Source organism: Rhinolophus sinicus, linkage group LG09, assembly GCF_036562045.2.
Source record: "Rhinolophus sinicus isolate RSC01 linkage group LG09, ASM3656204v1, whole genome shotgun sequence".
Classification (NCBI taxonomy): domain Eukaryota; kingdom Metazoa; phylum Chordata; class Mammalia; order Chiroptera; family Rhinolophidae; genus Rhinolophus; species Rhinolophus sinicus.
The window spans coordinates 71,859,854-71,887,329 of record NC_133758.1 but is presented as its reverse complement, the minus strand read 5'-3'; the positions used below and the strand labels follow the sequence as shown (position 1 = coordinate 71,887,329).

Below are 27,476 nucleotides of genomic sequence, written 5' to 3'. Positions count from 1 at the left end.
AGTCTTCGCTCAGATGTCAACTTCTCACTGAGACCTGCTCTAACCAACTCTGACATCACCTCGGCCACATGCCTGACACCCACTTGCCACCCCACCTTGCTCTATTTTTCCCATAGTACATGCCTGTTCGCATACAACATGATTTACACATTTATTACATTCATTATTGTCTGACCTTGAGAATGGAAGCTCTATAGGTCAGGGATTTTTGTTTATTGTTCACTGATGGATTTCTGGCACCTAGCAGTATCCCTGGGCTCAATGAATACTTGCTGAATAAATGAATTAATTAGTGAGGTGAATATTTCATATCATACATAGCAATATAGCAAAAAAAACAGATGTTTTACTGGTATTTTTTTTAATGGATATTAAACTAGCAGCACAGAAGATAACTTCAAGGGTATCTGTATCTGTGTATCTTTCCTGTTTTTCTTTAGCAAGAGAGGAACAGGAATTTTCCAATGTGAAATTCTATTTTTACAACTTTTGTAGAGGGCCCAGTTGCAGCTGTGGCTCTCCCAGTTGTAACCTATTTTTTTGGTTCACTTTGATCAATTAGAATCAGAAACGTAGTCTAAAGTTGTTGATAATTAACCATCCAAGAAGTTCACAGAGAACATTTTTCTCTATAACCGTCTATAAACTCCTCCACTAAAGCATACAGGAAATCTAAAGGTTGAAGCATTTTCTTTAGGCTAACCCAGCTAACTGCAGCTTTTCATGGGACAGTGGAGAAACATAAACATTCATTTTAACTGGCTTTTGCACAAAGCACTTAGCAAATCTTTGAAGTGCTCCTTAGTGGGTTGAGACTTTTGAAGAATAGATTGGAACATCATCAGAAAGAAACTCATAAATTCAGGTTGGCATGACAATGAGGGAAAATGGATGCTGTCCGAAGCATGCCCGACAGCTGGACTGCACAAATGGGCATGGAGGGCAGCCGGGAAAGAACCACACTGTACAGCCAGTCTAAGGCAGGAGATGTGAGCTCTGTCATATGCTAGCAATAATGAATCACACATCGGAGGACAAATACTCAGCACAGAAGCAAATCTATTCCCCACCTCACCCCACCCTCCAGAAAGGGGAAAACTGCTATAGTGATAGGGAATTTTCATTGCTCTGAATAAAAAGAGCTATTATTCAGTAGACCAAGACTGTGAAGTCCTCAGGAAAAAAGGAAACTCTTTAGACTATAATTTTGCAAATGCTTGAGAAGTTCTGGGCATTTAGGTCTGGTTACCATGTTGTCAGGCCACACTGAGTGGTGTGACCAAGTATGAAGAAATCATTCTGCTGCAGCAACTCTGCAAATTAGCTGGAACCCACAGATCTGGGATTTGAAAGAAATTTTTGAACCTTAAAGAAATCAATCTGTAAGCAAGGGATCATTTTATAAACATGTGAAATAAAACCTAGAATATAGGCTCTGTAATATTGTTAGCTAATGGCAACTACTGCGTTTAGATGTTGTGTGGCTAAGCCACATGGCAAAAGAAAAAGGGTGTCTATTGTCCATGAGTTAGAAAAATTGTTTATACGTTAAACAGCAAAATTAAAATTTTAAGTACTATGGTCTTTGATAAAGAAAAGAAGCTTTACTGATGGACACTGAATTGAGTGTTTCTAATGGGAAAACCTTATGTCATACCTTTCATCACAGTTCCTTGTTCAGGGAATTATAACAGTACACACATTTCCCACATGTGTACATGCTCATTTCCTGCTATGGTGCCCACCTACACAGCAGAAGCATTTCAGCGGACAGGCAGAACTGGGAATGTCCTTAGTGCAGAGGACGGCACTCCAAGGAAGTATTAAAGGAATGAAGCTAAAATCTAGAGATTTGACTGAGATTTTTTAAGTAAGTCAACTAGCCAGGAAAAGCCCACCATGAATTTTGCTTTGTCTTATTTTCTCCTTACATTAAGCTATTCAAAGCAAAGCAAAACAAAACAAAACAAAACAAAACCTACAGGCAAACAAACCAAAAACAAAAAAACACTAGGAACCTTTTTCAGAGTTGAGTAATGTGCAGCAGCTACTTTCCCCTGACATTTTTCAAGCACTCACTATGTGCCATGAGCAAAGTTAAATGCCTCACATACATTATTTCACTCAATTCTCCCAACACCTCCATAAACTGAGGCTCACGGAGGTTAAGCCTTGCCGAAGGCTATACAAATAAGTGAAGCCAGGGTTCAACCCCCAACTTGTTTCAATTCAGAGTCCAAGTGTTGTGGCCAATATGTAGCATCAGATTATCTGGGTTTAGAATTTTCTTAAGGGTGGTAATATATGAACCAGGTAGCAAGTGTCCCCCAAACTTCATGACCATCAGCAGTGAGTTCCAAACTTACATTTCTCTAGAAGGAGGTAGGAATCTAGGAGAGGAGGAAGGGCATCCCTTCAGCCTCTCATTTTTCATTTTTGAAGTATATGCTCAGGTTTGGGGCAAGAGGTAAACTGTGAGAATAACATCTTCCACCAAATTTATATATGTATATATATATAAAGTTTGAAATGCATATGTCCTTTCCTTCTCACTGCTTTTTTAGATTTTGATTGGAGCGGTCATTGCCATGGGCTCAGCTGACAGAGATGGCCGCCTACACCCAGGAGACGAGCTCGTCTATGTGGATGGGATCCCAGTGGCTGGCAAGACCCACCGCTATGTCATCGATCTTATGCACCACGCAGCCCGGAACGGGCAGGTCAACCTCACGGTGCGAAGAAAGGTGGTTTGTGGAGGTATGTAACGCGAGCCAGCAGCAAGGTTGGAGCTTGGGTGATGAGATGCTTTCGTGAGACATGCGAAAGACACTTGAAACAAAGTCTTAAATCAGTTTCTATATTATATGAGGAAAAAACCTAACCCAGATATTCCAACTGTACCTGATTTTGAAAGTGTGGATTTTCACCCCACTAGTACAATTACAAGCACACTTCATGGCCTACCTTGTCAATGTAGTCATTAAATTTTCTACAAAGCCTGGGGCTAATTTGAGATGTGTATGCTCTTTGCTGTTTGGTAGACGCTAGTTATAAGAACATTATGGTATTAAAAAAAAAACGGCTTTTGAAAATATTCCTCATCATGTTTACAAACCAAGAACACAACATTTTGATGCCATAATAAGGCAACAAGGATGGAAAATTAGTTTCCACTATAAAGCTTGATAAAAGGTAACAGTAAAACTATTACCCTAATTTAGAGAAATAGAGCTGTACATCACTCTGAGGAAACACAATTCATCTAACTCCAAACTTAGGAAACAGATAAATTAGAAGTAATTATTCCCTTTGTATCCATTTTCCCAACTTCATAAAAGAATCCAACAAAGACATACTTTTAAAAATCAGCCCTCATCATCATAATAGGATTCAATTTCTCTCTTTACCGTCTCAACCCCTCAAAAAAGACTTAGGTTTTAAGGAACATGTCTGCCACAAGCATCACACTACTTTTTATAGTCTGAGCACTCGGTGACATTGGGAATACAGTCCCAAACCTCACTCAGTGACTCACCAACGATGTCCTGCTGCCACCATCTGCCCCAGTGGCCTCTCTCCTCAGCCCCTGACTGCCCCTCATATAGAATGATGAATGTTAGAATTAGGAGAGACCTGGGCAGCTTCGGCTCCCTCATGTTACAGACGAGGAAACTGAGGCCCAGAGGTACCATAGCTTGCCCAGTAGTCTGTGGTGATGATGCAGAAACTTATCTCCTGGACCAGTGCTAATTTTTTGTCCTTTCAGCCCTCCTCCTCACTCTGCCACCTCCCCACTCCTGGGGAATTCAAAGACCAACCTTTAGCAAATGTCGTCCCCAAACAGGGGGAGTTCTTCCTATGTGTTATTATCATACTATATTTGAATCAGAAAAGGAGACCGCTTGCTAAGCATAGGCTATAAATGACTCGAGAGGATATGGTTTATTAGTCAAACAAAAAATATTTTTCCTTTCAAGTCTTCTAGAGACTAGACTTGGAGCAAGGGCAGCCATTTGAAAGGGCAAGTCAGAAGAATTGTCAGCCCTCACCAACAGAGATGGCTATATATCATGTATCATATGGAAGTTTTGCTAAGAGGTGCCATTCATCTTCAGAAATTCTTGGCATACCACTTGACCCAAAGAAATGAAACACCTTGAATTATGCCTTATCCTTGGGCGAGATGCCAGAAGGAAGATAGTGTTTTCTTGGTTAACATTTAACTGTCTCTCTCCCTACAGAGTGATTTTCAATAAAAAGTTTGCTGTGCTATGTGTTCTGTAACCCTAAGATAAATTAAAAAGATACCTGATTTACAAGGAACTACACTGCAAAGTGCCAAACAAATGCATCCACATTATTTCATGCTCCCCTTGCCACCAGCTGATTATTGCAAATTACATTTTGTTCTAATCAACCCAAGCTATTGGAGTGTAGGCCAACTGCTGCAAAAAAATGTATTCTTGCAGTTTGTAGGTCATGTGACTTCCGTGAAGATGCTCTTTGCTGCAGTTCTTACCCACTTGGCTCATGTAGGCGTCAAGTGCATATCAAGTGCATTTAATTTTTGAAAATGTTCTGCTGCAGACTGCTCCTGCTCACCAGGAAAGTCTCCAGGTTAATTCAATCCACTATTCCTTGAAAGCTTCACAGCATTGAAAATGATTAAGTTCAGCAAGATACTTTGATAGTAAAGTAAATGCCTAGAAATAGGATAAAACAGATTTTTTAAAAGGCATAGGAAGACATCCTTTTCTCATAGTGGCCACTTCTCCAACAGTGAGAAGGGATAACTACAAAGGGATGTGACAGCAGAGATGCCTTTTCAAAGGTTGTTGTTATCATTATTATTATGCTTTCCTAAGCAAAGTCAGTGGGAGGTGCAAGCCTGGCTTGGGATGAGGTGGTTGAAAGCTGAAGGGAAGTGAGCAATCAGCCGTGAAGAGAACAGAAGATGAGCGAGAAAGGGGCAGCGGTGCCACCTTCCTGAACAAAGGAGCGATGTTATGGAGAAAGAGCTGGGAAGACGGGCGGTCACAGACATCATACCTGTCAGCCTTATGCTTGCTCAGCTTGTTCAAATGTCCCTCCCACCTAGGAAGGCATTGAGCACTGGCTTCCTAGGAGATGCTCAAAAAAACCCAAAAAACTGCATGCATTATGAGAGATACAGACCTGTTAGTGACATTGGGCAAAAACTAAAATAACACCAAAACCTGCTCCAAAGATTAAAATATACAAAAAGCATACACACTGAAGATAGAAAGGCAATATTTTCAATTAGGCAATGGTAAGCTAGATCCTCAAAAATAAGAAATTGTGGAGTAAAGGAAGAAAATATCTAGTAGTGCATCCAATTTAACAATAATTTTATCACAGATCTTGTACCTTAAACTAGTTTTGAGAGATATTTTATCCACGCCACCAGCTCCGATATGTAATTGTGGGGGTTTTTTGCCCAAAGATAGTAGAAGAGTGCCTTTACTTATTACATTGAAAGGATAAATATTTATACGTTTAGTAGCTCAGTTTTGAGATGTTCAACCTAATGACACATTTTGAATACATTCTATTTACCTGAGAGAAGGGTGTCTCTGAGGAATTTCCTAAAGTATAAATCTAGAACTCAGGTGAAAGTTTTATGACTTAATCAGAGCACATTAGAGTCCGTCTTGAAGCTATCAGCATCTTTTCTCTAACACCTAAGAGGAAGTCTAATTCCTGGCCTAATGCCAAGAAAGGGAAGGTTTTCTTGGCAGCTAGGTGAAAAGTTTAGCCCTTGTTTAGGGAACCAGTGGATTGCCTGGTCTTGGTTATTATACTTTTTGTCAATTCTAAATGCATTCCGTCATTCTTTGTCTATAAGCATGTCACCCATTTAAATAAGTTGTCTGCCTTGATGAGTATTAACCAGGAGTGTACAAACTCACATGCCAGCAGGCAGGCCAGCCCCTGACGTTGGCAGGGCCACAGGCTGTGAGCTGCTCCTGTACCCCCATCAGGCACCCCGACGATGCACATGCATGTCGATACTCCAGCTGGCATGTCCGAGCGCTGTCCAGGCACATACCCCACTGCCTCAGCCGTATTTCAGGACAAGACATGTGCATCCTGAGTGCTGTCATCCTTGGGGACAGTCCTAAGAAGAGGCCCAGGCACACCCTAGAAGCAGGCAAGGTCTGTTTGGTTACAGAATCCTAGAGTCCTGGTCCCTAGCGTGTGATCTAGAAGGAAAACAAAGGCTCCGGTTGAACAAGTCCCTTTGGCCCTGCATACTCCTCTCTCTACAGGTAAAGGAGTAAGTCAGGAATTTGCAAGAGACATTGGGAATGGTTGGAACTGTGGTGGTCTGTAAACTGCATACCCAGTCAAGGAAGCAGCCATTGTCCTGCTCCAGCTGATCATTACCAAATATTTCAAGAGAAACTGGAATCCATATTTCTGTAAAATCTCCCCATATAGAACCACTGACAATTAATTTTAGCAATTAGTCAACAAAGTATGGGCCAACACTGTGCAGGAATAATAGATGAGTCTGTTGGCCGGGAGCAGCCCCTAACCAGTAGTTGACTGTTCTAGTCACAACCATCTCACCTGTGGGGCATTGTCAACGATTCCTGCCTTCCCAAAGAGAGACCCTCTCCCCGTCAACACAGTGCTGATTGTGAGTATGACTGGTGGAGGGGGAAAACAGAAGCTGAACCTGAAAATTAATTATCTGACTCGAGTAGATGCTAAGTGAATTCTGTACACCCATTTGCGTGTGAGCCAAAGGTGTGAGTCAGGGATGCCGGAAATTAGTAAATGGGAAAAAAAATGCACATGGTATTTAGTCACTTTGTGACATTTTGCTACTTTATTCTAAAACAGTGATGTTCATGTCCTACACCAGGAAGGTTGCTGGCGGGAGGACGGTCTCAGTTGGACGTAGGGCCAGCTGAGTAGATAAATGATGTCGAGTCAATGCAGTCCTTCGAAGTCCGAAGTCCATCCTCAGAAGTCATTTCAACTCCCTGGTTTTCAATGTGCTCATGCTGTTAAGGACAAAGACCTTTGTTCTCGAGGTTGAAAGAGAAGTCCAAAGCAATAGGAAAGTATCCTGATGATGTGTCTGACTCTGCCTCATCCAGGACCACTCACATTGGCTTAGTTATGATTCTTTCTCCCTCTAGAACCTGTGGCGCAGCCACTCCCAGCCATTTATTGCAAAGACAGATAATTTTTCTTTGTTACTGCTTTACTGACAACCCCCTCAACCCCCTAAAATATGACAACCAGAAAATAAGATCTCTCTTGTCACTGCCTATGACATTTAGTTACTGATTTGGTCCAATAACTCAGGGAGATTTTCAATTTAGTGTTGCAGCATAATAATTGTTTGTTTTTCTTCTCCCTGACTATCTCTAATCACTTTATTTCCAACTCGCAGAAGGACTGATAAAGGACATGTGCTTCATCGAGACAATAACAGCTTGTCTTTGGATGATGTTTTCGAGCACGGAGGGTACATTTTACAGGCAGTTTTAATTCTGGTAAAAAAGAGGAGAAGTCTTTGACACTGACATTTTGTTCTTTTATGACCTTAGTACATTTCTTGCAGATGAAAAGCGTCCATTTATTTTCTTTTATTAAAACCTGATTAATTAAATCTAGAAAGAATCAAATTTACCAAATGATAAGCAGCAGCCTGGATCTTATTCATTCAGTAGTCACAAACAAGGAATGAATACTTTTTTGTAAGGTCATTTTTAATCTGGGTATATGAATAAATGCAGTTCCTTTTCCTTTAGGTATCAGTGTAACAGAACTTCTCTTGTAATGTGTTCTTTCTTCCTGACTTTTTCATTTCAGAATGGAATTGCAACTTACAAAGTTAAGAGCCTTCACTGGAACTTTTGCTAATTATTTTTAACTTGTTATATGTGACAGTTTCCAGATTTCCCGTCTTCTAGTAGACCGGATCTAGAGATCCAAAAAGAAGTTATTAATTGTGATTCTTTTCCATCTTACTATTCCTCTGTTCCATAAAAATCTTTTGAGTACACTAATTAAATTGTAAGATGGAGCTGAAACGGTCTTATTTCCAATTACACTAGTCTAGGTGCCCACTTCAGTTCTTTGAATCAAAATACAAAAACCTACCATGTTTCCCCGAAAATAAGACCTAGCTGGACCATCAGCTGTAATGCATCTTTTGGAGCAAAATTTAGTATAAGACCCGGTCTTATTTTACTATAATGTAAGACCCAGTCTAATATAGTATAATATAATGTAATGTAATATAATACTGGGTATTGTATTAATTTTTGCTCCAAAAGACTCATTAGAGATGATAGTCTGGTTAGGTCTTATTTTCAGGGAAACACGGTAGGTATTAAATTAAAATGACAAAAGTCTTTCTGGATAACAGACCAACTTTCATTTCAAAAACTAGCATGTCTTGGCTGCCAAATACCTATCGTTTTTCCCTGTAAATATGACTGCTTTCTTGTGGAAATAGTGGTTTGGTGTATCTGGTTGATAATGGCATATATTTTGTAATAATACAGAATGCAAATGAGCAAGGTCTCCAATACCTCCTTTAATGATTCAAAATTCATCATTCCTTAGACTGATGTCAGTGTTAGATTTGATCCTAGAGTGAGCAGACTACTTTAAGAAGAGTGTTACCTACCTACACTCCCAGGCTCTTTAGTAAAATTATAATAGGTCACTTTGTGGGGACATCCCCTGGGGTATTAGTCCCCGTACAAGACTTCTGTAGCAGCATTTCTCAAAGTGTGGCCTTGAAATCTCATCCAGATTCCTGTGCCCAGTCTTCCCTACATCTACTGAAAAAAACTTCCCATGGGTGAACCCTAAAGATGCGTATCTCGTATAAGTTCTTTAAATAATTCTTATGCATAGTACAGTTTGAGATTCTGTCCACTTATTTTATGATCCCTTTTGATCAATTATCATTATGCAACCAACAAACTTGATATCTAAAACTAGGCTTTGTCCTGGGGTTTGCAGTCTTAACAAGAGGAAAATATGGACAAATAAGAGCATAGAGGAAGTGGATGAGGGGTTTTACCTGTGTTTGCTATGAAGGAGGGAAGGGGGTGAAGCCCTGGGGCATCCATAGCTAGGATTGTAGCCCTGCATATGCTCTGCTCATCTGGGGGAATATAAGCCAGTCAACCAGTCTTGTAACAATGCTGGTGCCTGGTATACAGGAGGCACTCGGCAAGACCCGCACTAATTAATCGAGTGCCTGTGTATGATGTGGTTTCCAGGGGAGCCCTGCCCAGAGAATGGGAGGAGTCCAGGCTCAGTATCAACCCACCACAGCTCTCCACGCAGTGACTACGCCACCTACACCAACAGCAACCACGCTGCCCCCAGTAGCAGCGCCTCCCCCCCTGAAGGCTGCGCCTCCCACAGCCTGCAGACCAGTGACGTGGTCATTCATCGCAAAGAGAACGAAGGCTTCGGCTTCGTCATCATCAGCTCCCTGAACAGGCCTGAGTCCGGGTCCACAATAAGTAAGTGACTGCTGAGCCTGCCTTTGAATAAGAGGTCTTGTTTTATTTGTTCTGGTGGTGGGGCTACTGGACAAGGAGGTCAGAGGACTGTTGTCTGAGAGTCTGTGGCCCTGGGCACAAAGAAGCCATCCTTAACCCTGATAAGCCAAATGTTGCTGACCTTCGGCTCAGGAAGAATGCATGATCACAGCTAATGTCCCCCAACCCCACACCCCTATAAAGACTCCTCATCATTTTAAATTGGAAAGAAAATAAAACAAAGTAAAGTGGGAGTGTTGGTGGGAGCGAAGGGGTGCTCCTGTTCAACAGAATAGAGCCAGATCTGCAAAGGATCTGGGGGTAAAGATGTCCAGACAGAACCTTGTGGTGGGAAGGTGCTCAGCACTGAAGAAATAAATACCCAGAAGCCCAGTGCAGCTGTGGTACAGCGAACAGGAGAGTGGCATGAGACCAAGACAGAGGACTGGGCAGGCACCAGACTGCAGGGCTTCGTGTGCTCCTGGGAAGCAGTCTGGACTACAGTCTAAATCCATTGGAACCACTGGAGGGCTCCAATCAGTAGACAGAAATCTGACTTATTTTTAAAAGATGAGTCCAGCTGCTTGTGGAAAACGAAATTTAGGGAGGAGAGCAAATGTGGAAGCACAAAACACAGTTAGGCGGCCATTAAAACAGCCCTGTAGGTCCAGAGGTAGCCGCGCCTTCCTCTAAGGTAGTAGCAGTGCGTAGGGGAGAAGCAGAGGACGTCACCTCCTGGGTTCCTCCAAATCTAAGGTTCTGTGAGTCTGCACAACAGGTGACAGTCAGAGGTCATGTTTCCCTTCCACTCAGTCGTCTTTGTTGATACTCAGCCTTCCTAGGCAGTTTTCTTTTCAGAGTACTATTTCAGAAGTCACTGCGCAGCCAGCAAGCAGTAGGACAGAGGAGGTGATAGGAAAACTTGTTCATTTCTCATGTTGACCCCATTTAGCTCAAAATATTGTGGATAGAAACACCAGAATCGAGAGCATTAAGAGAAAAAAATAATCGAGTCATGTTGTGGTCCTAAAATTCTTATAAATTGCGTTTGTTTCTAACCCATGGTGTGGGAGGGAGGTGTGTGTGTCAAACAATACTCAAGAAATCAAATTATTAGAATGAATAAGAACTTTTTATGATAAACTTAATATTATCAAAACACCACCTGAACTAAATGGAGAGAATTGCCCTGGTTAGCTTTAGCTTTGACAAATTCAAGAGTGAAAACTAAAGAAGCGTTAAACCTTGGTGAATATGTGCAGAAGCTAAATCACCTCCATCTGAAAGTACAATTTCATTTCTCTTTTTCTTCATGATACGCTGAAGAAATAAATCCAATCTTTAAGCATAGAGCAAAAGCAGAATTCTGTCAGTAAGATGGATTCACCAAGATTAAAAGGACATAAGACTAAAGATTTTCATGAATTATATCAACAACCTTCCAATAATGATTTACATTTGGAAAAAATGTTCACAGAGAGCTTTTGTGACTCTTCCAGTCAGTCAAATTGTTCACCGGGGCAGGATACCTAAAGGACTGGAATAAAAATAAAAAGTGTACTACCACGATGAAAGTGTTAAGCATGGATTTAAGGTCTCAGCTCTGTTTGAAGTGTGACAGCATTATTGCTAAACATATAGGAGAATATGTGTGTGTGTGTGTGTGTGTGTGTACATGCATGCATTTACTACAGAAAGAAACAAATACTACTGCAAATAAAATCTATGCATGGGTAGATTTGGAAAACAACAGGTGCAAATACTTATAATTAACGCGAATTTTTTCTTCCTACAAGTGACATTGGACTGACCTCTAACAGTAATTATAACCATTTTCAAAATGGTACTATTTTACATCACCCTGGAGATTGGAAATACATTCTAGAGTTCATGATGCCTCCTGACTTCTTTTTTCACATATTTATTTCTTTTCAATTTAAGGAGTTTGAAATGCAAGTTACCCCCATGTTCTGTGGGAAGAGCAGCTATTACACTGATGGCATGTAGAGTTTACAGTATGTAATTTGCAACATGCACCTAAAAGCTTTCTGAACCTGATGCTGTTTCATGCTTAACTTTTGTAATAATTTTGAACTCACAATTTTGAAAAGAAATGCTAAGCGCCTCATGAATGATAAAGAGCCATATCCTTGTGCCACACCTCCTCCATCGTCAGAATATCCTGGGTTCTTGGGCTCTCTGAGGCTGCGAGAACATGAGAGTATCAAGTTCTCAAGCGTCACAGTCATTCCTAGAGGTGTGTCACTTTTCTCTTAGTGTCTTCCACTGGGCCCAAGGTCCTCGAACACATTCGTGATTTTTCCCATGCTTATGGAAGACTTATCGTTGACGGACAGAGTGCTAGTTTGCCTTTGGTAGGCACACCATCACCATTAGGTAGTGGCATGGTTGACAGCCCAGGTGCTAAAATCTACTGCCTGGATTTGAAACCTGGCTCAATCGTTTACTAGCTATGTGACCTTGAGGCAGTTACATGACCTCGTTGGGCATCAGTTTCCTCAGCTGTAAAGAGAAGATCATTTTAATACCTGTGTTGTGGGGTTGCTGTGAGGATTGAATGAATGAGTACATGGAAGTACTTAGAACAGCACTGGCTCAGAGGAAGCACTAAATGTGTCACTGTTGCGGTCTAGACCACCATCCCTGCTAGGAATTGTCTTTGCATTCCATCAACTCACTCTTCTTGGCTAGCACAGTGTTCACACTGGCTGTCAGTTCAGTCAGAGGCCAGAGCAGCTAAATCTGGGCAGCAGGTGAGTGTCTCTGAGAGCCAGCTCCCCCTCCCCACATGCTGACCTTCTGGGAGCACAGTCTTCCGCACCCCCACCTCCCTGCTGCCCAGCTCAGGGTGGAGCAGGTAGAGCAGTGGCAGCCATGCTCTTACTGAGGCTTCAGGGTGGAGGTCTCCCCAGAATTCACTAGCCAATCAACTAGAAAAGTCACAGGAAACATCAAAATTCAGACCTGAAGCTGTGCCTGTTAGAATGTGTCTGCAAATATTACCTACGTCTCTATTGAATATATCAGAAGAGGAGAGGTGAAGAACCCAAATGTAAACTTCCCCACCCTGCAGGCAATAAAAGAATGATCTTCCATAGCTTCTTCAGCCAAAGCAACAACTTACCAGCAATGCCAGATGTTTAACCAGTTGAGAACTTGGAAGGGGAGGTTTCTGGCTTATTATTGCCTGGCATTTAGTCGGGCTTTTTACCAAAGCCTCACTTTTTTTTTTTCAAAACATTATTTCCCAAAAAAACTAAGAAGAAATGTTCTTTATATCAATTAATGAATTAAAAAGCATACTACTTCCTTCCAAAGCCAGTGACTCAGTGGGCCACCTATTGTGTGGGAGTAAACAGATATTAGAAGCTTTCTATCCGAGGTACAGGAATATCCTTCCTGGTTTAAAGTGAGAATAATCAAGCTTCCTGAGCATTTTGTCCCATTGTCCAAAATACTGTTTTTTTTTCAGACCTTAAAATTGTATCCATTGTCACCCCAATAAATTTTATATATATATATATATATATATATATATATATATATATATATATATAGTGGTATGAACCCCTAAAAAAAAAAATTGGATCCAAGGGAAAAACAAAGTGATTTGCAGATCAGAGCCTAGGACAAGAGTTAACTATAACAGGCAATTGCATTTTAAATTCCTAAAAAGATTCACATTTATAAACAAAGGTGTTCATTGCCATCTTATTGATAAGCAGAAAATTGGAAACAATGTTAGAAGCTTCTCAAAACCTAGAGACTTTGGTATATTTGGAAAGTTCAGGGCATTTGCTGCCGCTCACTAACTGTTGTCACTCTCGCTGAGGTCTGTGTACACAGGATGACAAGACTTGCGTAGCCTTCTGACTCCTAGTGGATCAAACGCTTGCTCTATAAAAGTGTCCCTGTGGCCATATGCAGTGGGGTTGACAGGTTGGACTTTGGGCCTCCCCAGCTCACGGCTGAGTCCTGGCATCCAGGTTTTATTATAGAGCTATAACCTGTCCTTACAGGGGCTTCCTGCTTTCCTACCAGATGTTCCCAGGAAGGGCTTTGGCACCAGTGATGACGTAAAAGTGACCCTTAGTCACCTGCTTTTCTGTAATTTGTCAGGAAGGTTTTGTTGGAATTTATGGGGTAGATGTACGTGGGCAGCTTGGACATGGGTGATGGAGGCTGGCAGCCTATTGAGAAAATTTGTAAACTTAGCTGCAGGCCCATAACAAGCTGTGAATAGAACATAGTCGGGACAGCAGCCATAGCATCAATCAGAGCAGTCAACCAGAGGGGAACTATCACTTTAACCCTTCTTTCTTTTATTCATATTCATTTATTCAACAGCGATGCCTCAGTTTTCTGTGTCTTTATTGCAAGCGCATTACTGGTCAGCACGCTGCTGGCCTCCTAACAATCTTACAGCTCTGTGCTGGTGCTGAAAATCTTTGTTTCTATGCATGTGCTTTCTCTGGCACAGGTTGGAGTACAGACTTGGTCACTTGACTTTTCCTAAGGCCCGCTAAAATCCAGTTTTAGGAAACAGTTCCTTATCTCTGGTGAAATGCCCTGATGATTTTCTCTATGCAAAGACCTCGGTGATGTCCATAGGCTTTGGAGTTCAAAAGTTATTCTAGAGATTCAAAAGCTTAGCTAGCAGGTCTTTCGTGACAGTTTAAGAAAAGATGAAATAAAACTGAACAAGCCGTGAAGCAGGTTAAGATTTTTCCCACTAAAACTCACCCCACCAACTGTTCAGTCACTGAAAAGTCATGTGAACTTAGGGGTGGTACAAATTAAAGCCAGAAGCTGAGGTTTCTGTGGTCTTGCCCTACTACAAGGAGATTTAAAGTAACTAAAAAGTGCATTGGACAACAAGCCTGATCCTCACTCCAACTTATCCACTAACTACTGTGTCCCTTGAGGAAGTCACATGGTCTTCCTATGCCTCTTCCTCATCTAAAATATAAGGGGAAATGGTCTGAACAGCCTCCTCCAGCTCTAAAATATCTTATGCCATGAATCAGCACGGAAAATGAGGTGTTAGTTTAGTTTTGTCTGTGTGTGTAAAAAGCTTCGGGTAAGTTTGAGGTGTGGGTCATATTTTTCATTGGCTTAAGCTATCATTTTAAACTTGTATTACTTTCATTTTTTATTACATTTTGAAGATAGCGCCTAACACTTTCTTTTGTTCGTCTCAAGCTCCATCAAGAAATGATCTGAAACAAGCACTGCACTTAACTACACTAAACCAGCTCCCTTTTTAAGATAATTTAAGGCAATGTTTTCTTCCTTTTTTTCACTTCCTGGCACACTTGAAAAATGATAGCATTTGTATAACACACTGAGGTAAAATGAGTGAGGCTACTGGAGGCAAAGGGCAACATCCCCAGGGGGTTCTACCCCCAAAACTCACCCAACCCTCCTCAGGAGTCAGTCTGCTGCCTTGGCACACCTGTAACCTTCAGTGGCACACTTATTTTAATGGCCCATCGTTATAAAGTTTTGCCCTAAAGTGAAGCTTCTGAACATCAGCAACCAATAAGCACCTCATCTTACATTTTATTGGTTCAGGTTGTGGCAGTGGATTCTCTCCAGACCTCCATTATTGAGGTTTTTTCATCGATCACCTTAAATACATAGGTAATTGGTGCAATTGGTGCTGAGGCTGCAGCTTGACCTTCTCTAATTCACTGTAAACTTAGGTCAAATCAATGTCCCATCCCCAAAAGTCATTGCTAGAAAGTTACTTAGGTCATGCCCATGCAGTTGAACATGAGAATTAGAAAGTGAGTCTCATTCATTTCTCTATTTCTCATTGGTTTGCAAAAGCAAGTTTCCTTTCAGAGTTCTTAACCAGCTTTGTAACATGTAGTATTCCCTTACTCCTTAAATCTCTGCTTTGGATTCCTTCAAGGACACGGTGCTTTTGCTCTGAGCTTTATGCTGAGCGTATGTAGCTCATTCAGGAGGCATGATGGTATCACCCACACCGTTAATGTGAGTGCTTTTATAACAGAAGAACTACGGGGAGTAGGGGGACATTACATAAAATGTCAGTTTTTCCCCCAAATATCTAGCTTCTAAATATAACTCATGAAACTATAAAATACGCAAGTGTCTTCATAACCTTTTAGAAAATCTACATGTACAAAAGAGAGAAGATTATGTTGATAGTCTTCACTAACGTACGTGTTTTAAATGAAATCAGTCTTTTCACATTTATTGGTGTGACTTATTAATACTTTCTGCTCCAGGAGATAGCTAGGAGCCAGGGTAGGCTATTGATGCAAAGTGAATCAAGAAAAGCAGCCCTTTCTATGTACAATCCAATCTTCCTATGACATGTCCTTGATCATAGCACCCCTGATAAAACTACCATGTTTCCCTGGAAATAAGACTTAGCGAGACAATTAGCTCTAATGCATCTTTTGGAGCAAAACTTCATATAAGACCCCGGCTTATTTTACTATAATATAAGACCGGGTATAATATAATATAATATAATATAATATAATATAATATAATATAATATAATATATACCGGGTCTTATATTAATTTTTGCTCCAAAAGACACATTAGAGCTGATTGTCCAGCTAGGTCTTATTTTGGGGGAAACACAGTACTTGCAGGGTAAAGTTCAAATATCCAAGACCCTAGGTAATCTAGACACAGCCACTTTCTACCAACAGTTCTTCATGGTTCCATTCCACCAGAGCTGGTTTAGTTACTTACCCCTGAAGACAGCTTTTGTTTTGCTGTTCCAGTGTCCACATTTTGCCTGCTGCCACTTGGAATATCTCCTCTTATCCAGCAATAAATTTTATCAATCTTGCTCCCAGAAATCTTACCTGTATTTCATTTTCACAGCAACACTGTGAGGTGAAGACTGCTGACCCCACAGTAAACATCTCTCACAAGCAGCTCAAAAATCTCTTAAGCTCTTCACAGACTTTGCCTGACCCCTCACCTTCCTCCCCTAAGTGTTTTCATTAATTCTTACATGGAATTCTTGTCTGTAAACCCCTTAATTGTTGACTGCTCCCTGGCTTCCCATCTATTATGTCTGTTATTACTATCTATTATTGCCATTTTACTTTTCATGTGATGTTTCGCATCCCCTAAATAAATTCCTTAAGGGCAAGAAGAGATGACATCCCTTTGAATCTGTCAGTTCCTGGCAGCGTGATTTTCAAGGATTTGTCACCTAATTTACGTTGATGGGCTTGGACTGGATCCAGCACTGTCCTCATCACAGTAAAAGGGCGATGTGCTCTGCTCTTACTTTCCCTGCACATGAACCTAGCCGTTCCACTCCTCAAAGGCAACAAGACGTAGCTCTGAGTATGGGCAAAGCAGCAGAGGGTCACTTGTGAGGAGGAATTGTGTGCACGCTGGTCCTTACACGGCATGAGAAATTGCAGTGTAATAAAGGAGAACGGGAACAGTGTCCCAGAACACAAATTTCCCATTAGTTGTTCTCAGCTTGAGTAAATGATTCAATAGCCAGTTCAGGGCCAGGGAAGGCTTAGATGAGGGAGCCATCTAAGAAATCGGGCTCAGGGGGGGCTGTCTCCGTGCCTCTGGGCAGCCCCTCTAGTTGGAAGCCTCTAGCTTGCAAAGCCCTTGTCCTCTGAAGGGCCAGGCTGGCGGCCTCAGATGCTCACTTTTCACCTCATCTTGGCACTGACTGTTCCTGGAATTGCCATCCGTCAGTGTGAGCACCACCTCAGCGATAGTTATATCATCCTCAACAGGAGGGTTTGGACAGCATCCCAAGCTTCTTAGAAAAGAAAGCATCACTTCCAATTATTTATTCATTTCACAGCCCTCATTAACAAAGCAACCCATTTCAGTTCTGAATCACATTACTTCTTTATAGGATCATACCCAGCTAAATCCAGAATGAAGAGGACCTATTGATTAAATTCCATTTTTTTTTTCAATCCTGGTCATGATTAGTTTTGTCCCCAAATTTAAACCTGGCTGCTTAGGCCCTACCAGTAAGCAGACAAGCAAACAAGAAAAGATTTTGCATCAAACTCTGTATACTCTGGTGTCTGAACTTTGATTCATCTATTAACTAAAATGGAAAGACACATGTAAATTTGTTGGGACTAACAAATTTTAAGATCATTAAATTGTAAAAATAAATCTACAGAGAAGCACCGTCAAGCTTATTTATTCTCAAGAGGAGCAATGCAATCTACCAAAAAATCTGTGAGTGCTCACAGTGCGTTTTTTTAAAATTCTAGACCATTTTTCTTATTGTTTGAATGGAGCTCATAAATCATAAGTTTTCCCCACTAGGGAATCATTTTTCAGGAAGATTTTTATTATTGTGTTCAAAGACTCTCCAGGCAGCAGCAGAGGGTGAATGTGTAGATGTCTTCTTACCTTCAGCTATTCGGTTGTCTTAAAAGCTCGTAAGTGGGTGATCAGTAGCTGTTCCCTCTGGGCTTATGTCCTGCAGCTCCTTGTTATTCACTCGATGGTACAGGGAGCATGCATCTGCAAAGACAGCCCAGACTTCCTGTACAGGGTCACGCTTTACTGGTGGAAAATGCCCATCAGTCTCCCATGGGCTTCAAACAAATTCCAAGCCTGCAGGTAGGTCACTTTTGCAGAGACGCATTTTCTTTATAATCTATTCAGGGCCTCGTGTTGGATTCAATTCTCTGTAATTTTATTTTGCTTCTTTTTCCCCAACAATCAGCCACATAAGAAAAGCCGATTCTACATTTACAACCATTTTAAAAGCAAGTTGTTAAGAGAACGCAGTAATGTTATTTACCACTATTTTTCAGCTATGTTGAAAGAGTGTTATTAGGAAATATTTTCCCCATTTGGACTGGGAAAAATAGCATTACTTTTTGAGCCCCCAGCTTTCACCAAGGACTCAGGGAGTACTTCTACCCAAACTCCTTCCTGCCATGCCAAATCCTGGTAAAAGCTCTTTTTATTTATTCATTTGACCACCAATAGTTTTGAAGTTTAAATTGGATTATTTTCCCCCCAAGCTATTTACGGTCTTTGGTGGAAATCATTTCTACTGATCAGTCAGTCACCTTTACTGGGTGATGTTCACTAGGCATTCCTAAACTGTATATAGTGGCCCCCAAAATTAACTAAGTAGTGGGGCCTGCTACTTGCATTTGCATTTTCCAGTCTGATCTCTCCAAGATCTTAGTTTTGTAAGCCAGGCAAGTGTTTACTCCACAAACATGCCCAGATGTTGGACACCTGATGAACCCATCTGCTTTCAGGGGTAAAATACCCCAAACCTTCTGTTCGGGAACTGTTCATTACAGAAGTGTACATTTATGGATTCATCACAAGAGGAGGAGCTCCCAGGAAGCAAGGAAGAGCACACAGCTTACAAGGTTTTGCCCTGTGGTTGGTTTTCTGGCACAAAGCAGTTGAGATAACATGAGGTAGAATATTCCGACTTAAAATCTTTATTTGAATGTTTTTTGAGACTTGCTAGATATAAACAACAAGATGAAAAATAGCTCACATTCCAGTAAGTACTTGATAAAATTAAAATACAGTAAAACCTGGTGGCTAAGTGTCTTGCTTCGTTCAGACTCCTATGGTGGAATACTATAGACTGACTGTCATCTAGACAACAGAAATTTATTTCTCACAGTTCGGGAGGCTGGGAATCCAAGATCAAAGCTCTAGCAGTTCTGTTGTCTGGGGAGGGCCAGCTTCCTTGTTGGTGGACAGCCGTCTTCTCGCTATTCTCTCACAGGGCTGAAGGGAGGTCTCTGGGGTCCTTTTATAAGGGCATTAATCCCATTCATGGGGGCTCCATGCCCTAATCAGCTCCTAATACCACGACATTAGGGATTAGGTTTCAACATAAGAGTTTAAAGAGGACACAAGCATCCAGTCTATAGCACCAAGTTATCCACTGATATCGTGCTCCCTGGTGCTAAATGGCTAAGAGCAGGCTGAGGGGCCTCGCTCTCAGCTCCCATCATTGTGGACGATCACAAGCTTTACCTAAATTCATATCGTAGTTTGATTTATGCACAACTGCATTTTCACTCTTGAGAGACTAAGGCAAGTTGTTACCCAAGTATGCTTTCCAGATCGGAAACTTGACTATGTCAGGCCCTCCCGACCCCCTTACCCCACCCCCAACTGCCATTGCCAATGACGTAGTTGAGGTTCTGGATTAGCACTGCCGTAGAACTTTCTGCGTTGATGGTGGTGTCCTATTCTGCATTACACAGCACTGTAGCCACTGGCCGCATGTGGCAGTGGAACACTTAAAATGACGCTACTGTAGCTGAAGAATAAAATTTTTAATTGTTTTTTATTTTGATTCATTTCAGTAGCCATGTGTGGCTAGTAGCTACCTGTTGGACTGCACAGCTCTGGAGTGTGGTGGTGACCTTAAGTGGCTTCCTTTCCTCCAGCCTTCTTCCCACCCTCCTATCCTGCAGTTCAGCCTTCACACTGCCACAGGGGTACTCTTTCTAAAACAAGTCAATGATACCACTTAACTTTCCTAATTCATTAGTAACTTCTCATTCAGCTGTAAAATTCCAAGCTCCCTGGCACAACCCAAAGCCCTTTCATGATCTGCCCGACGCTACCTTCATTCCAGGTCTCCCTGTTTGTGCCCAATGCACTCCAAAATACAGACTCTGCTAATCCACACATCTGTGCCTTTGCAAGTCACATCACCTGCGACTGTGAGGCCTTCCCCATCCTTGCACACCTGGAAAAGTCCTGTTCATCGTTTTAAATGCAGACCAGGCAGCATTTCCTGTCTGAAGTGTTCCCTGACCCCCTCCGCTCGCCCCTTCCCACCTCCTTTCTCCTACTCGTTCCACATCGGTTCTTTTTGACTTACCGCTATTTATTTCCATGCAAAACGTCCTCTTTATTAACCCCTGCTTTTTCATTTTTTTCTCCCATTTTTAAGGTTTAATTGTATATAGTAAATGTTATGCTTTTTAGTATCTAGTCTGTGAGTTTTGACAAATGTGTTGAGTTATATAACAAGGAAGTCAACTCTTCCAGCCACCCCCAGCCCTGGCAACCACAGCTTTGTTTTCTATTCCATAATTTCACTTTTCCTATGTAAATGGAATCATACATTATGTAGCCTTTAGTGTGGCTTCTTCCACTTAGCATAACGCATTTTAGATTTACCTGTGTTGTTTCATGTGTCAGTATTTGGTGCCTTCATAATTGCTGAATAGTATTGCACTGTGTGGATGTACCACAGTTAGTTTATCCATTCCCCAGTTGAAGGATACTTGGGTTGCTTCCTGTTTTGGATGATTATGAATAAAGCTTCTGTGAACCTTTTCATATAGGTTTTTGTGTGAAAATAGGTCTCTATTTCACTTGGGTAAATACCTAGGAGTGGGATTGCTGGTTCATAGGGTGCAGTGGCCGTACCGTGTTGTATTCCCCGGTATGAAGGTTGCAGATACTCCACATCCTTAGAGCATTTGTTATATTCAGGCTTTGTTGTTGTTTTAATTTTAGGTGTGTAGTGGTATCTCATTTTGGTTTTAATTTGTATTTTTGCCTAAAGACTAATGATATTAAGAATCTTTTCATGATTTTGTTGTTGTTGTTTCATCCTTATTATCTTCTTTGGTGAAGTGCTTTTTCACTTTTGGTCTTCCCTCCAGAGTATTTCATCATGAACAACAAAATACATTTTGAGGCTCTTCAACCCTTCTTTCATTTCTCATGTTGGAGGAATAAAAATCATTTTATGGTGATGATCTCAGGTGAAATTATTACGGTGACATATGTCTGCTTAGTAAAATGAAAACATATATTTACTATGCTTTAAAACACAAGGGGTGAGAGAAGATACATGTAAGTAGAAATTCCAAAAAAAAAGTGAAAACATGCAATCTTTGGATAAGACAGATAAGGATAAGAAAAGCTATATGCAATGATGTATATAGTTTTTTATATAGTAAGGAAACTCTGACCTGATTTATTTGGCCATTCAGAGGTCACGCTGCAAGTTGTTGTCAAACTCAATGTATCATCAAGCTCTTCCAGCTCCTGAACACTGTGCTTGGGGGTATTTTTATATTTAGTTTTATCCAGTCATGCAAAATTGCATTATTTCAAGTTAAACATGATATAGCCTGTTAGTGGAACTTTGGCTTCTGTGAGAAAATGAAGAACCAATAAATATTCATGCAATCTGGATACCATATTGAAAAGGACAACTGGCTCAGGAGGGATCATTTGCCTAGGTTAGTAGCTGTTTTCATTTACATTAAGAAAATATTGTCAGAAGTTATTATCTACCAGAGGGCTTAGAGGAGTACAATGGAAAGCTGATATTGCACCTGATTGCTTTTGACATTTACCTATTACAACAAGGAAACTGTGAAGATAGCCAAGTGACTTGTTACAAAACACAATTTCAGAAGCTATAAAAGGAAAAAGAAGATGGCAGAGATAGAATATATACTGCATCTGTAAAAATGTGAAACATGAATTGTCAGCAACACCTGCTTGTAACTATCAACCATTTCTACGGGGCCTGCTGAGAAATTACTGAGAGCCAAGTGCAGTGATGGGAGGGAAGTCTCAAAATGCAGTCAAGATACGTAGAGGAAAGAAGGAAATGTGTTATTGAACATTTTTAACCCGATACCTGGAGTTAATGAAATAGAATTTTGTGACATATTCTGAACCCTTGAAATTAGTTGTCATTCATATTTGTACTGTCAGGGCTACAGGAGACAAGAAGACTTGTAAAGTTTGGGTACATAAATTATTGATCATTTTTCTCCTAAATAAATTCCAAATTTCTAACTGGTATACCAAAATATTAACTTTAACAACTGATTTAATTTATAAACAGTATTTCCAATTTCTATTTAATGATAGTAAAGTGATAACATACTTATCTCTTCCCATTTCTTACATACCAATAAAATGGTAGTTAATGAAAGAGAAATAGGCATGAATGGGGAAACATGTTTTAAATACAAAAAAGTGGCAACTCATTTTGCAGGACAGATAGCTATTGATTCAAGTTGGCAAATTGAGAAATAATCATATAAGAATATAATTTAGAAATGAGAAGAAGCAACAGCTGAAAGATTTCAAATGTTTGCCTTTAGCTCACAGAACTGGAGAGGACGGGGAGAATTAGGGCAGGAAACAGATTTTTCATTATAAGCATTTGGTTTTCTTTTATTTTTTTAATTTATGTACATATTACTTCAATTAAATTATGTTAATTACAAGAGATTTCCAATCACTAGAAGATAGTACTGTTATTCTATGTACTTTGCTTTTTTTACATCATGACATGAATTTTGAAATTTTTATACAGTTTTCTCATTTGGTGGATAATCCAGTATTTCCTAGTAATAATTTGATAAACTCTCTAATAAATTATAAATAAAAGAAACCGCTTATTCAGGAGCTAAATTTGTCATTATAAAAGTGATCAACTAGTTCTTTGAAAGGTAGATTTGCATGTTTGGAGGGGGAGTATAATACCACGTCTCAACCCTGTCACTGTTTTGTTGTTCTTGTTGTTTTAAGCCCCTCTCCAAACTTCAGCTTATATCTTTGTCCAAAAGTATATCACAACAAAGTCCTATTTGTCATCCAGACATCACACAAAACTGTTGGGGTCACTTTGGGATTTTTGGTTTTGGTTTTGGTTTTTTTCCTTGGCTTTTGCTTTTACATTTTTTATGCAGATTTCTAAGAATATGCTAATATTTTGTTTCATCTTAAATATTTAGAATGTGAGATTTTATTTTCATTATTGTAGAAATAATAGGCACACATCAGTGTTTTTATATATATTATATATAATATACCTATGTCATTTTGTTTATATATATAGTGACTTTCTTTTTCAATTACAGTTGATATTCAATAGATTTTATATTAATTTCAGGTGTACAGCAAAGTGATTAGACAATTATATAATTTATGATGTAATCCCCCCAATAAATCTAGTACCCACCTGGCACAACACATAGTTATTACACTATTACTATTTCCCTATGCTGCACTTTGCGTCCCTGTGACTATCGTGTTTCCCCGAAAATAAGACCGGGTCTTATATTAATTTTTGCTCCAAAAGACACATTAGGGCTTATGTTCAGGGGATGTCATCCTGAAAAATCATGCTAGGGCTTATTTTCTGGTTAGGTCTTATTTTCGGGGAAACACAGTATTTTGTAACTGCCAATTTGTACTTCTTAATCCCTTCACTGTTTTCACCCCACTCCTTAACCTCCCTCCCCTAGCAACCATCAGTTTGTTCCCTGGATCTATGTGTCTGTTTCTGTTTTGATCATTTGTTTATTTTGTTTTTTAAATTCCATATATAAGTGAAATCACATGGTATTTATCTTTCTCTGTCTTACTTATTCCATTTAGCATAATACCCTCTAGGTCCATCCATGTTGTTAAAAATTGTAAAATTTCATTCTTTTTTTATGACTGAATAACATTCCATAGTATATGTGTACTACATCTTCTTTATTCAGTCATCTATTGATGAACACTTAGGTTGCTTCTATAGCTTGGCTATTGTAAATAGTATTGCAGTGTACATAGGGGTGAATTAGTGTTTTGGATTTCTTCAGATAAATACCCAGGAGTGGAACTGCTGGGTCACAAAGTAGTTATATTTATTAATTTTTCGAGAAACCTCCCTACTGTTTTCCATAGTGTCTGCATCAATTTGCAATCCCACCAACAGTGCGTGAGGGATCCCTTTTCTCCACATCCTCTCCAACACTGTTATTTGTCAATTTATTAATGGTAGCCATTCTGACAGGAGTGAGATGGTATCTCATTGTGGTTTTAATATGCATTTCTCTGATGGTTAGTGACATTGAGCATCTTTTCATATGTCTATTGGCCATCTATCTGTATGTCCTCTTGGGAGAAATGTCTATTCAGTATTATGTCCATTTTTTAATAGGATTGTTTGTTTTTTGGTGCTGAGTTGTATGAGTTCTTTATAAATTTTGGGTATTAACCCCTTATCAGATGTATCATTGGCAAATATCTTCTTCCACTCAATGCGTTGTTTTTTCATATTTTTGATAGTTTACTTTGCTGTGCAAAAACATTTTAGTTTGACGTAGTCCCATTTGTTTATTTTCTGATTTGTTTCAGAAAAAATATTACTAAGAGCTATGTCAGAGGGTTTACTGCTTTATGTGTTCTTCTAGGAGTTTTATGGTTTGGGGTCTTACATTTAAATCTTTAATCCATTTGAATTTGTTCTTGTATATGGTGTAAGCAGGTGGTCCAGTTTCATTTTTTACATGTATCTCTCCAGTTTTCCCAGCACCATTTGTTGAATAGAATGTCTTTACCCCATTGAATAGTCTTGCCTCCTTTGTCATAGATTAAATTAGCAAATAGGCAGGGGTTTATTTCTGGGCTCTCTGTTCTGTTCCACTGAAGAATCAAGGATCTTTAAGAATATCCTTAGCAGAAATTATTTGGACTACCTCTTCTAGTGATGTGCATGGGAATGAGAAATGCTGCCACAAGAGAAAGGAATTGTTCTGCTTTTTCCCTACCACCTTTGTGATCATTTTTCTTGATAGCTTTACCATATTCTTGTTCTGCTTTTTCCATACCACCTTTGTGATCATTTTTCTTGATAGCTTTACCATATTCTCATTTAAATTTTCCACTGCAGATACTAAAAACAATGGAGTGATGCAAGGAGGAACTATACTATAGGTCTATCTAAATACATAAGATCAATTACATAATTTTCAAGGCCTGGTGCAAAATGAAAATGTGAGGTCCTTGTTGAAAATTATTGATAACATCAAAATGGTGGCTGCAGACCATTAAACCAAACACAAGGCCCTTTTGAGCGTGGAGAACTGTGTGACTGCAGAGGTCACATACCCATAAAACTGGTCCTGTGTCTACAAGCCCATCAAATCTTTTCAAAGAACAAAACCATTTAACCTAGGCTTGTGTTCCAGGACAGTAGAGCAGTCAAGTAATAGCTAATTACAACTCCTAATTCAGTGAGATTTCTTTCGATTACCAATTCACTCTCAGCAAAACAAAAGTATACAAGGTAGATATAGCTAAGGGGTGATTTTTTTCTCTCCAGCCATACATACTAAATATTTTCTATATGGTGCCTTCTACCTTTGGAAACATGAGTTCAGCATGGCTCTTGAACTGCTTGTAATGGGCCCCTCTTCCCGTTCTCCCTTCTGACCATCTGCTTATTACCAAATGCAGGTAACTTAAGTGTTCAGCCACCAAAGAATAACTCCTGGGTGCTGAGGCAAAGTGTAGTCCTTAAAATACCAGCTGCTTAATTTCAGGACTTGCAACTCATTTAACTATGAATTTCAGGGAACACGTTTTCATTTTTGGAAAGCTAAATGTCATCAACTTATATAGGAAAACAAGTCATGCAGTCTGCTTTTTCTTAATTTTACCACAATTTTTTAAAACTACCAAACACATGTTTGTTTGTTTGTTTTTGTTTGTTTGGTTTGTTTTGTTTTTTTCCCCATGTCTTTGCCCCCTGATGACCAAGAAAGTCTCTTTTGAAGGACCCTGTGTCACACTCTAGGGAAGGACAACACGTAGCTAAATGAGTTTGTCACCATGGAACATATTCATTCAAGACATCTCTGAAGGCGAGATGAAAACTCAGCAAGATTAAGACGAGCTCTGGTTTCTGAGGGCAGAAAAACAGGATCCTTCACCAGATTATCAAAGAGATATGTGACAATTACTGTGACAATTACTCTTCTGTTGTTCCTATATGTTCAGTGTCCATCTAGAGGAGCTGGGCAAAGGCATCTTATGAGGAATCTCAGGTAGGGAAGCAATTATTGTGAGGGCAGGAGGGACCCCACCTACAAAGCATCTTCTCCTTGTTTCTCTCTTCGTGAATCTGATAGACACTCTTTACTACCATGAGTTTTTCACTAAGGGAGCCAGCACTTATCCTGGCGACACTGCTCCCTCTTCCCAGATGACCTTTCTTCTCAGCACTCTCCACATGCACACGTGGACTCAGTAATGCACCCCACACACTCTACTCTTCTCGGTGCATGTTACCTTTACCACCGATTTGCCATTTGCATTTTAAGTATTTTTATTTGATTATCCCTGGTCTCCTCAACTAGACTGAGTTTCTTGAGGGCTGATACAATGTGTTGTTTTATCGTTGTCTTCCCCACTGGACCTAGCATTGTGCCTGTATCTCAGAATATGCTATGCGGAAACGTGTTCTTAATGGATTCCTTGATCCTCCTGCCCCAACCCACAATTTTAAAACTAGACAGTAAATAATTTTCATAGATTATTTTAAGAAAACCAACAGGAATCATCCAAGTTAAAAAAATTCATTTCATATGAGGTCACAGATTCAAAACCCAAACTAACTTCGTTGGCCCCTTTAAGCTAATGAATGGCATGTTGTTTAACTGGCGCAAATGAATGGAATTGTGAGCTAATAAAAGTTTAGGCTATTGATTGTCTTTGAAGCATTTATTTTTGTCACACTCATTTTAGAAACTTCTCATTTATAAGTTTGACGTGATTGATGCAGAATCAACTTTCTCTGTTTAATGCTTTGCTTCATGTGCAACTCCACTATGTGGGATCCATTAACAAAGAGATAATTAAATACAAACAGAGTCATGGGCTTTTCCTTCTCTGAAATGTAATACATATAACAAGGAAATACGAAAAAAATAAAAGTAGGGGATCAAGTGCAGCTAAGAAGTTCAGGGAGAATCCATCACCAAAAATTTCAGAAAGAATCCTTCGCCAAAGCAAGGGAAGTCCTTTAGGCACCTCTTCCATCTTTATGGGAACTGACCCAACGTAGAACACAAGAGCTCAGAGGTTGGCCAGTGGCTGAAGGAGCCTGAAGA

At 40.0% G+C, this 27,476-nt stretch overlaps 1 protein-coding gene across 9 annotated transcripts in view; it reads left to right on the top strand.

Moving 5' to 3' along the window:
* The window catches only part of MAGI2 (membrane associated guanylate kinase, WW and PDZ domain containing 2), a 1,294,930-nt gene that overhangs the window by 1,157,795 nt on the left and 109,659 nt on the right, over positions 1-27,476 (top strand). For all 9 annotated transcript variants that reach the window (XM_074340646.1, XM_074340647.1, XM_074340644.1 and 6 more), the window contains 2 exons: positions 2,565-2,757; positions 9,279-9,527. In XM_074340646.1, coding sequence (XP_074196747.1) covers positions 2,565-2,757; positions 9,279-9,527 — 442 coding nt within the window. The remainder of the gene's footprint in view (positions 1-2,564; positions 2,758-9,278; positions 9,528-27,476) is intronic.